We start from the raw sequence: 12,073 nt of genomic DNA, 5'->3' as shown, positions 1-12,073 counted from the left end.
CATCACTACAAACGAAAAGGGCCTGTAGCGACAGTTTTTTGCCGACGCTTTTCCAAAAGCGTCGGCAAGTTGCGCAGACCTGCCGACGCTTTTTAAAAGCGTCGTCGTTTAACGACGCTTAAAAGCGTCGGCGTTCAACGCCGACGCTTTTAGCAAAAGCGTCGTTAAATAAAGCAAAATGCCGACGCTTTTGTACAGTAATTTACGACGCTAAAAAGCGTCGTTAGGTTCGTTTAATACCCTTCTTTCCCCCGTGCCCTAAATCCATCTACCGCCGCCCCTTTCCATCCTTAATTTCTTCCGCCGACCCCGTCTCATCTCCGCCCGCCGGCACCCGGGCCCTGCCGTCCACGCGCATCCGCCGTCCACGGCTCAACCGCCGTTTGCCCGCTCCCCTCTGCTGCCCTGCGTCCGTCGACGCCGCACCCCGCGCTGTCGAAGCCCGTAACACCGTCCGCTGGAAGCAGCCACCCCACCGGCCCTCCTCCCCTCCCCCCTCCCGGCGGCCATCTTCCCATCACGATTCCCTTCGATTGCCGTGCACTTTTGCTTGGATTTTGTTTGGCGCAGACTGATTCGTGTTCGACCGATTCAATTTCGGCCCAAAGGTTCGGTCTCTCTCTCTCTCTCCCCCTCCCTCCTTCCCTGTGTCATGACCGGTAATCGCATCTAATATGTGTTTACCATTTCTCAGAGCGGAAATCCTCTCCGTCATCGAACATCGACGCGGTCTCCCGGTCGATCCAGCTCCAGCATCGGATCCACCGCCTGGAAACCCCAGAATCCGAGAAATCCGCAAATCGAATCCTCAAGGTGATGAGATATCCGTGGATTCTGGTATAATCCCCTGTTCTTTAGTATTTCTTCTTAATTAGTTGATATTGTGGAGCTTGGAAGCTCGAAATTAGGGTTCTTTATATTTAGAAAGACGGACAGAGGATTTACATTGCGAGTTCTTCTCTTTGGAGCTCCGAATTTGGTCTAGAATTCTTTGCTGTGGATGCTAGGTTTTAGGGAATGTGAGGAGATCTTCACATGACTGGTTTTGATACGCCTAGGTCTAGGAAAGTGAGAGAGTTCTTCTCTGTTGAAATTTGATGGTGCAAGTTGTCCATCAATTGGTTTCTCTCTGTGCATGTCCATGTCTGCCTTGTGCATGTGCGATGTGCATGTGACTCATCTTCCATTTCAAGTAGGTGTGTATTCTGCAGTATGGTTCATGTTGCCCGTATCGGCTTATATAGAAAGTTTGATCTGGTAGTTGCTGACTAGTTTGGGCCGGCAATGGGTCATAAAAGATTCCAAAACCCTTTATTTGGTTCATTTTCATCTAATGCAAGAGAGGGAGATGGGATAATTTTATACCAAATCTTATGATTCTAATTTACTGGAGATGTGCTACCATGATGTTGTGATACACATTGCTATTTAATGCCTATATAGCGCTAATGTAGAACGAAAGATGAAAGATACACTGCCTAATATAAGGAAAACAAATAATGAACTTTTGGAGTTATCTGTATTTCGTAGTTTTTTTCTTTTGTAACGAAATGCAAATGCTAATATTATGATCTTCTAGAGTTACACCTTCATAATATTCTAGTTAAAAACAATATGACGTTATTAGTGCTGCATGGTTTTCTTTCACAAAACCTGGCGTCCTAAATCCATGTTTTCTTTCATTTTGAAACAAGTATGATGTTAGCAGTGTGTGTTTTGATTATTTTGTGATTACTTGAGCATGACTCATCTATTTGTCATTATGTTACTTCTGTGGATGATGTTATTTAGTCTCTTTGGATCAATGATAGTATTATATTTCATTTTGGCCTGTTTCAACCTTCCTGCTGTAAATCATACTTTAATCTGTTTAGCATCCGTCATCATGTCATGCTCTAAATACATGAAACCTTGAATTCATTAATGAAAGTTTTTTACTGCAATGTTTATGAAGTGTGGTGAAATTTATCCTGACATTTTAGGATGGACCCCTGAAAATCTCTTTGATCGGTGAGTATGTTGCTCTTCTTGCTACCAATCCCCCTTACTTATGCTTCTGCATCTATTTTTCACTCACTCTGTCTTCCAGAATCTTCTCTGTGTTTGTTTCCTCTGATCAATGGCATGCTTATATATAGTTCTTTTGAAGTTTCTATTTTACTGTGCTTGTGCAAGGATTATAATGCAAATATGTGTAACAGGAAAATTTTAATTTAGTGAGTAGGCTTGTACTTCATGTATGTCTGGTGCTCCAAATTATGCAAGTCATACTCTTTTGGATTTGGTGGTTAACAACTGGTTGTACATGATCAATTTACAACCAGTTATCAAATATCAAATATGGTAAACCTGTGTAGCATAAAATAAATGATATAGAGCTAGATCAATTTACAACCACACCCTCTTAGTATCTCTCTACGAGGTTCACCCGAAAATATGTAGTACAATTAATTAAGGTTGTGATACATGGTTGATGAATGGATAATTTCATAGTTTCATGAATCCTGATCGATTGCTTATCTGACATGTGGCGCTCGTTATGTGGCTGAACCCTGATATCGTGTGGCCTACGTTATCCTTATCTTCGTGACTGATGAAGACTAAGCATCTGGATTAAGCTGGCCAAGTTTCTTTGTCCACTACTCCCCAAGTTAATATCAGGTATTAAATCAAATTAATTATGAATTAATTTTTCAAAATTATATTGCATCGAAACATAGACCCGTCTTTTGATTAATGTACATATTCTATTATATCCGTACATTTATTTATTTTTGTACGGATAAAGAATTATGTACATTGATCAATTGATTGTCCAGTATGGACAGTTTGGAAAATGTGAGTAATTCTATAGGTCATTACCATAATCAAATGGTATGCTGAGAGGTTCGGAAAAAATTTCGGATGGTATTTTCCTTTTGTTCTTCCTATACGGAAGAACTAAGGGGAAATGCTGCCGAAATTTTTTTCGGCTCTTGTTGCATATCATTTGATTTTTGTAATTGACCTATAGAATTAATACATTTTCTGAATGGGATAGGACCTTCTTTACCTATTAGTTGATGATAGCAAGCATTTACTATGTAAACTTTATGTAGTTGTTATTTTTTTGGATTTTATGAAATGACTGATATTTTTTACTCATTGCATTAATATAGATTGTATAATTTTTTTTTATTTTAGATAAATTGCAAGTTCGGTCAGTTTTATCCTACAATGGACAAAAGTTGGATAAATAAACCAAGGAATAGTAAAGAATATTTAGATGGAGTTCATGACTTCATTAAATTTGGTATGGAGAAAAGTAGTTTGAATGGAAAGATTTTATGTCCATGTCGGAAATGTGTAAATAGTTCTTCTTTAGATCCACAAAATGTTGAAGAACATTTGGTATGGAATGGTTTTTTAAGAGGTTATACCGACTGGATTTTTCATGGAGAATCATGTTGCCATCATCATGTAACCAACCCCTGACTCATTGCGGATCCACTAGCCTAGAAGACAATTCTGCAAGAGATGATGATATAAGGGGTTTGATCACAGATGCTTTTGGATTTGATGTTCAAAATTTAGGAGAATCCAGTAGTATACAAAAACAGTTGGGATGTTTGATGGATGTACGCATACGGAACGTATGCATGTTGAGGAGCCCATACATACATCTAATGATGAGACAGCTCGTTATCACACCTTAATGAAAGATGCAGACGAAGAATTATATCCGGGTTGTAAAAATTTTCTAAGATTTCTTTTCTTGTTCATTTATTTCATATCAAATATTTGAATGGATGGTCTGGAAAGAGTTTTACCATGCTGCTCAAGTTATTAAAGGATGCATTTCCAGAAAGCACTCGTTTACCACCATCGTATTATGAAGCCAAGAAAGTAGTAAAGGAATTGGATCTTGGATACGAAAAGATTCATAGTTGTCCGAAAGATTGTATGTTATATCGGGGTGAAAACGCTAATCAAGAGTCATGCAATGTATGGGATCTTCAAGATGGATAACACAAAAAGAAGATCGAGATGATGTACTGAATGAATTGGATGCAACGCGGAGTAAAAAGAAACCGGCCAAGGTATTGCGTTACTTTCCTCTTATACCTAGATTGAAAAGGATTTATGCATCATCAAAAACAGCTTCATCAATGAGATGGCATCATGAAGGACGTACAAAGGATGGAATGTTGAGACATCCAGCAGATAGTCTTCAATGGAAAGCATTTGATGATAGACATCCTGATTTTGCCTCTGATGTTCGCAGTGTTAGGTTTGGCTTAGCTTCTGATGGCTTCAATCCATTTCGGACCCTGAGTTCTACCTACAGCACTTGGCCAGTCGTTTTGATACCTTACAATTTGCCACCGTGGATGTGCATGAAACAATCATCACTTATCTTGTCAATGGTTATTCCAGGAGATAAGGGTCCAGGCAATGATATTGATATTTTTCTACAGCCTTTGATAGAGGAATTGAAACAGTTGTGGGAGGGTGTTGATGCATTTGATGCTTCCAACGGCCAAACATTTAAACTACGGCAGCATTGTTATGGACTATTAATGATTTTCCAGCATATGCCAATTTATCTGGCTGGAGTACAAAGGGACGGGTCGCATGTCCTTGTTGTGGAGATTCAACACATTCAATTTGGTTAAAACATGGAGGTAAATTTTGTTACATGGGACATCGTCGATGGTTGGAAGCAAATCATCCGTTTCGATTTCAGAAAGATTTGTTTGATGGTACTATAGAATTGGGATGTGCCCCTATTCCACCTTCTGGAACTGATGTTCATAGACAAATGGATGGCATGAATTACAGCTATGGTAAGCACTCAAAGTCCTCTAAAAAAGAGGAAGGGATGATGTTGAACGCTCAGTGCACGAAGGGTTACCAGAGGAAGTCAGTATCAGTACTATAGATGCAGAGTTGTTTCAAGATCCAGACAATTATTTCGAGGATGAAAATGAGGAAGACACACAGATAGCATCTACACAACAGCCAAGTAAATATTTATGGAAAAAACGAAGTATCTTTTTTGACTTACCTTATTGGAAACATAATCTTATTCGGCACAATCTTGATGTCATGCATATAGAGAAGAATGTTTGCGATAATTTACTTGGAACATTTTTAAACCTTGATGGAAAGAGCAAAGATAACATGAAGGCACGTCTTGATTTAAAAGAAATGGGTATCCGACAGGAACTTCATCCTAAAATGCTTGCTAATGATAGAATTTATGTGCCTCCTGCATGTTACACAATGTCTGCTCGAGAAAAGGATAATTTTTGGGAGTTTTGAAAAGTATCAAAGTACCCGATGGATATGCATCGAATATTTCACGATGTGTGCATCTAAAGGATCGAAAACTTTCAAATCTTAAAAGTCATGATGGTCACATATTGATGCAAGATATTTTTCCAATAGCTTTAAGATCGTCATTGCCGAAACAAGTTGTTACAATTGTACTTCGATTATCGTCATTCTTTAAGGCATTATGTTCCAAAGTTATTGATCCTCGGGAACTTGATCAGTTAGAATCGGATATTGCAATTACACTTTGCCAGATGGAAAAGATTTTTCCTCCTGGATTTTTTACTATTATGGTACATCTGCTCGTTCACCTAGCTTCAGAAGTTAAAGTTGGTGGACCGGTACATTATAGATGGATGTATCCTATTGAGAGGTATTATTACAAACCTTAAATCTTTTGATAATTTTATTAGAAACAACAGCATACTGATATTTTAATAAATATTTAATTCTTGAAGGTATCTTGTGCGTCTTAAAGATTATGTGCGAAATAGAGCCTATCCCGAAGGCTCGATTGCTGAAGCATATATTGCGGATGAATGTTTGACATTTTGTTCAAGATATCTTCAAGGTGTAGAGACTATTTTTAGTCGACCTCAACGGCATAATGACTTTGTGGAGAATGCAGAACTGTATAAGTTCTTAACTGCTGGAAAATTCTTGGGAAGAGGTGAAGGTATTGTACTTGATCAAAAATCCTTAGCACAAGCACATCGTTATGTGTTACTTCATAGTGACATAATATCTGACCATCGCAGGTTAGTATATTTAAGGAATGACATCAAAATTTAAATTTTATATTAGATATAATGTTCTAAATGATATATTTATATTTTATGCAGTGAATTTTTAATTTATCAGAGACGAGCCAATCATAACATTCGTCCTAATGCAAGGATTGAACAGCGATGGTTGGTCGAGTTATTCCCTATGTGGCTTTCGAATCAGGTGTGATTTATATTTAATTATTGGATATATTAATTTTTGATACATATTTAATATCAGATAACTCAACTGCACTTCGTCATATCATTTTTTGTTAGGTATCAAAGATGATGGAGACAAATAAGTCAGATGAACTAATAGCTCTTGCTCGAGGACCTAACAAGATTGTGAATAGATATAATGGTTTCATAATTAATGGCTTTAAATTTCATACTAGAGAACGGGAGAAATTTAGAAAAACACAGAATAGCGGTGTTATGGTGGAAGCGGATGGAAAATCCTATTATGGTGCACTTAAAGATATCTATGAGTTGGATTATTATGGAAAATTTAAAGTAGTACTGTTTAGATGTGATTGGATAGACATAAACTCACCAAGGGGTTTGAAACAAGATGCAAATGGATTTACACTTGTAAATTTTTCAAGGTTGATACACACTGGTGTGTTATTGAAGGATGACCCATTCATTTTTTCATCTCAAGCTCGTCAAGTATTTTATGTACAAGACGCAAAAGATAAAGATTGGTTTACTGTCATCAAAACAAAACCTAGAGACTTATATGATATGGGAAACCAAGTGGAGGATGATGACGATGACACTTATACACAATGTATGCCCTACAATTTTGTGCCAGCTGATGATTTAAATGATACGACGACGTTGGTTAGAACAGAATTCGAAGAAAACACTACTGCTTGATTGTTACTGGTAATAATTATTTATGATGTATATATTTTGCATTAATTATTGTGTTATTTTACTCCATATATTAACTGATTCTACCTTTTATTTATATAAATGCTAGGTGACATCATGCGTCGCAGGGGACGATATGCTGGTGTGCAGTTCCAGTTTTCACAGACAGAGGCCGGTACGTCTTCTTCAGCACAGCAGCCTGAGGCCAGTTCAGCTGCACAGCATTCTGAGCCCTGTCCTTCATCATCAGCACAGCACGATCCTCCTGTTCATCAGCCAGATGATGAGATACACGTGCAGGGTATATATTGTCTTTCATGTAAATTTTTTTTATTTCATTTTATGTATATTTATGATATAGTTACTTTTATGTATTTTTTGCAGACGGATCCGGGAGAGTACGCCCAGACGCGACCCACAGTAGTACGAGATGTGTGGCAGATGCGTGAGGGCGAGAGGATTGTTGTGGAGTGCAATCAGCTAGGTCAGCCAATTAAGAAAGCTGCCTGCTTATTGACTTCATTTTTGGGGACTGTTGCTCGGAGGCCTCAGCTATGTCCGTTGGGCTATGCAAAATGGAATGACATGCTTCCAACGTACAAAGTTGAGCTCCTCCGAGTTATAGAGGTAATGAATTGATGTTCATACTGTATATTAATTGTTAATCATTTATATAATTTATTTCATTTAACTTTTTTTTTTTATAGAGCAAGTTTGTTCTCCCTCCATCCACTCATGATTTTGTAATGAAGTCTCTCAACCGCAAATGGAAAGAATATAGAGCGCAATTGAAGAAGGACTATATGAGACAGGGTATGACAGAGGAGGAGGTTGCTAGGAATTGTCCTCCTGATGTACCCCCTCATCAGTGGATGGAGTTGGTTCATTATTGGTTCTCCGAGAGGGCACAGGTATATTATCTGTTTATTATCTTTTTTTCTAAATATTTTATAAAAATATTGATTTTTATTATATATTGTATATATAACAAGTTCTTTACTTTATTTTACAGACTTATTCTGCTATTGGTAGAGCTGCACGAGCAGCTCAGTCTGTTCCTCATACATCGGGGTCGAAGAGTTATGCACGACTCCGACAGGAGTTTGTATGTTCCTTAAACTTTCATAATTAACTTTTAATTTTTATGTTCAATATTTATATAACTAATATCATTATGTATCGTGGACCATGTCTGTATCATGATACTCATATATTTTTTTAAATTATCATAATTGTTTGCTTAAAATTGAAATTATTTGTGTAGGAGGATGAGCATGGGAGGGAACCCGGACAAGTGGAGTTTTACCGGATGACTCATACTCATCAGGATGTACTTTTGTTCGAGATGAGTCGAGAGATTTATATGTACGGCATTATTAATATTATATTTTTTGCAATGATTTAAATTTAATTTTGTTAGCTATTAATGTATAACTCTTTTTTCAAAAAAAATACAGGAGAGGGCTACATCTCTCATTGCGGAGCGTGACGACGAGTCCGCAGCATCTACGCAGCAGAGCCGTATCGAGACCGAGGTCTTCACAAAGTTGATGGGACCAGAGCGCTACGGCCGAGTGAGGGGTTATGGAGTAGGAGTCACCCCCACTCAGTTATCTGAGGTTAGTAGATATACGCAGCATGCTGCAGCAGATGCTCAGGATTCACGCGTTCGCAGACTCGAGGCGGAGATACAGGAGATTAGACAGAGTCGTGCCGCTGAGATGGAGGAGATGCGACAGAGCCGTGCCGAGATGCAGGCCATGAGGGGACAGATTGATCGCCTTACATCTTTATTAGAGATGTATGGTTCATCTCAGGTAAACACATAATATTAAATATATATTTTTGTATTAATTTAATGATTTATATATTTTATTTATAGATATGCAAATCATGCTTTTGATATGTTTTTGTAGGCTCCTGGCATATCAGGCACCCGTCGAGATAGCGGCACGTCACGTGGAGACAACGACGACCATCCGCCTGCAGATTGATGTTATTTTATTTTTGTTGTATTTTTATATTTATTTATATTACTCTTGATTGTAATGGACGATTAGTACTTTATTTTTATTTATATAAAATATTGTCTTTTGGTTTGATTAAATTTTCTATTTCAGCTTGCTTTTGATGTGAATGATGGTGATTGTACAGGTGTGAATGTGAATGTGGTGATTGTACATGTTTATTGTATTGTATAGGTGATGTGAATGATGATGATTGTACAGTTGTGAATGTGAATGTGGTGATTGTACATGTTTATTATATTGTACAGGTGTGATATGATTTCGTACAGGAATGTATTGTATTATTTTTTTTTAAATAATATTTGTATTTTTTTTTCCTCTTAAAACCTTTAACGACGCTTATAAGCGTCGTTAAATTTGTCTTTTGCGACGCTTTAAAGCGTCGTAAATTTTTACATTAACGACGCTTATAAGCGTTGTTAAATTTGTCTTTTGCGACGCTTTAAAGCGTCGTAAAGATTTTCATTAACGACGCTTTAAAGCGTCGTTAAGACAAATTTAACGACGCTTTAAAGCGTCGTTAATGTAAATCTTTACGACGCTTTAAAGCGTCGTTAAAAAATAACGACGCTTTTAAAAAGCGTCGGCGCTATTCGTCCCCACTCTTACATAGTCGACGCTTTGCCGACGCTTTTCAAAGCGTCGTAAAGCCAAATAGCGACGCTTTAAAGCGTCGTTAATTACCATTAATAGCGTCGTTAATGCCTATTTTTTCTGTAGTGCATTAAACATAACGGGAGAGAGAAAGAGACAAACCCAACTGATGATAGGCCTGGTGTTTCACACGAAGGGGACGTCTTGGGGTCCTTTGCCGGCGACGGTGCAGCCGACGGAGACGCAGGTGCCGAGGATCTCCTCGACGGTGCCGGCGAGGCCCTTGGCCATGGATCTCGGGCGCATCACACAGGCGATCTTGATGACATCATCGGGTGAGTGCTTGATGTTCTTGGTCTTCTTGCGGTCGCGCTCCGGCTCCTTGAGGGCCTTCGTAAACCACCAGGGCGGTGGCCGAGGGCACCACCGTCACCTTGCCCTGGTGGTCCTGGACGGCGAGCTTGACGCTGACGGGGAGGCCCTTCCACTACCTGGCCGTCGCCTAGGCGATGTCCTCTCCGACCTTGGGGGACAGACCCAGGGAACCGATCTTGGGTTCCAGGGAGATCGCCGCCCCGACCTTGCCGCCGATCAAGCGGACGTAAACGTCGACGACCTGGGAGAGATCAATCTTGCGCGGCATCGCGGCTAGGTTTGGGGTTTCGGCAAAGAAGAATCCGAGGGAAGAAGCGGGAAGGGCGGCGCTTGCCACGAGATGCGACGAGAAATGAGCAGAGCCAAAAGTCACCTTTTAAACAGAATGCGTACGGCGAGAAAGGAAAGAAGCACGAGATGGATGATGGTTCGATGAGTAACATTGAAGACATCGAACTCTGGACTCGAGACGGTTTGAGAACTGTCAGTGCCCTAGCAACTAACAACCATAAAAAGTGCCAATTTAAGTACTCATTCACTCATTGAAACACCTGGATTAAATTATATTTTGAAAAAATAAATAAAATTCTTCAAAAATTGAGAGTTTTCGTTTTTGAACCTTCAAAGTTCAAACTTACTTACCTTACTTAATTCAAAAATTCATCTATTTAATCTGTTTAACTTATTTCATTTTTAAATTTAATTTTAATGTTATATCCGAGGAATATCTGAGACGGACCAATAGCTAGCACAAGATAAACTTTTAGGAGATGCTTGGTGTATTTCATGTGACATATTAACTAATGAAGATTTAATAAGCAACTTTGGGATATTGAACTTTTGGAGTATATTTAATTAATTCGATGGTGTGTGGAAAGAATGTGGGGTTCAAGTCCAATTGGATTGCATTTAATGCCGTAGACTCTCAACACCTAGAGGAAAGGGGAGATAATATTTCATCTCATGGTCTCTGCTGTTAAGAGGTGGTGGGAAAGGAGAGAGGGGAATTCAGGAGAGTGGTGTGTTTTGGGAAGAAAAAAAAGAAAAGAAGGGACAAAAGAGATAATTATATCCTTTTAGATAGCAAGCATTGGGCGCAAGGTTAGCTTGGGACCATGTTGATTTATTTAACTAACTTTAAGGACTAAATTAAAACTTTTAAACTCAATGCATTCAAAGTGAAAAAAGGTTAAGGGGCTATTCAAATACTTCTCCTAAAAAAAAATTGTATATAAGGTGTAGTCCTACATATAGCAAGTTGTGAAAGAAAAGAAGATCAATGCAAAGTTTAAGCTTTTAGGTTGAATTGGCCAATATGTGTATCAACCTTCTACAATTAATACCCTTGGTTCCCTATAAAGATAAATCCTATAGTCTTTTAGCCCTTTAAACAAAGATTTATTTGGAATTCATCTAATTTTTTTCTTAATTAACTCCCTTGATAGGAAGGAGAACACTTGATCCACTTGACATGTATATTTTGAGAGCCTGTGTATTTAGTTCCATATCGATTATTCATTGAAAAGATCTTAGATACTTATACATGATCAAGAAAACTAAATAACATATTCGGCTAATCTTTTTGGATGAGATCTTGCGTTGTTACAAATGATATCAGAGTCGATCCAGTTTATAGTTTATATGGACTAAAGGATACTGCAGCACGGCTTCATTGATACTGACCACAGGTCGATTAAGATGTTTATAAATGGATACATGGATTTCGATTCTTAGCCTGATGAGGATGCCAAGACTTAAATGGAGAGAGTATGTGAGAATCCATGCAGATGTATATTTAGTCCCACATCGGTTATTCGCTAAAATTTTGGATAGTTATACATGACTAAAAAATCCAAATAACACATTCTGACTAGTTTTTTTGAGCAATGTCCTAGATTGTTACACATATATTATTGGCTTCCACAAAAGATAGTTTTGTCCTTGCTTCAAGCTGATCAACAAGGATGAAGCCTTCTACTAAAAAAGAAAATGCTATCAAGAGTCATTAGCTGTGCTGGAGTATCTATTCCCCTGGTCAATTTATGATGGGATATTATGGGAGAAAGTAGTAGCTTCACTGGACACAACAAAGTTGGATGCTAATTTAAAGAATAACTT

The 12,073-nt window shown here is 38.3% G+C and overlaps 1 protein-coding gene and 1 pseudogene across 1 annotated transcript; one reads left to right on the top strand and one right to left on the bottom strand.

Annotated features, from left to right (window-relative positions):
- Positions 1-7,393: 7,393 nt before the first annotated feature.
- Positions 7,394-9,075, top strand: LOC140854693 (uncharacterized). The gene is made up of 6 exons (XM_073250735.1): positions 7,394-7,586; positions 7,667-7,870; positions 7,972-8,064; positions 8,224-8,324; positions 8,417-8,776; positions 8,876-9,075. The coding sequence occupies exons 1-5, from the start codon at positions 7,401-7,403 to the stop codon at positions 8,508-8,510; spliced, it is 678 nt and encodes a 225-aa protein (XP_073106836.1). The 5' UTR covers positions 7,394-7,400; the 3' UTR covers positions 8,511-8,776; positions 8,876-9,075.
- A 638-nt stretch (positions 9,076-9,713) lies between these two features.
- Positions 9,714-10,414, bottom strand: LOC140854692 (large ribosomal subunit protein uL11x-like; annotated as a pseudogene).
- Between the last annotated feature and the right edge of the window lie 1,659 nt (positions 10,415-12,073).

This window comes from Elaeis guineensis, chromosome 1, assembly GCF_000442705.2.
Source record: "Elaeis guineensis isolate ETL-2024a chromosome 1, EG11, whole genome shotgun sequence".
NCBI classification, from domain to species: Eukaryota; Viridiplantae; Streptophyta; class Magnoliopsida; order Arecales; family Arecaceae; genus Elaeis; species Elaeis guineensis.
This window is presented reverse-complemented; position numbering and strand designations above follow the sequence as displayed.

What these genes read in the sequence shown, in the direction of transcription:
- LOC140854693 (XM_073250735.1), top strand. Translation starts at nt 7,401, where the DNA reads ATGCGTGAGGGCGAGAGGATTGTTGTGGAGTGCAATCAGCTAGGTCAG. An exon ending in GGTTCTCCGAGAGGGCACAG is followed by an intron (nt 7,871 to 7,971) that starts GTATATTATCTG and finishes TTTATTTTACAG; the next exon opens with ACTTATTCTGCTATTGGTAG. An exon ending in CACGACTCCGACAGGAGTTT is followed by an intron (nt 8,065 to 8,223) that starts GTATGTTCCTTA and finishes TTATTTGTGTAG; the next exon opens with GAGGATGAGCATGGGAGGGA.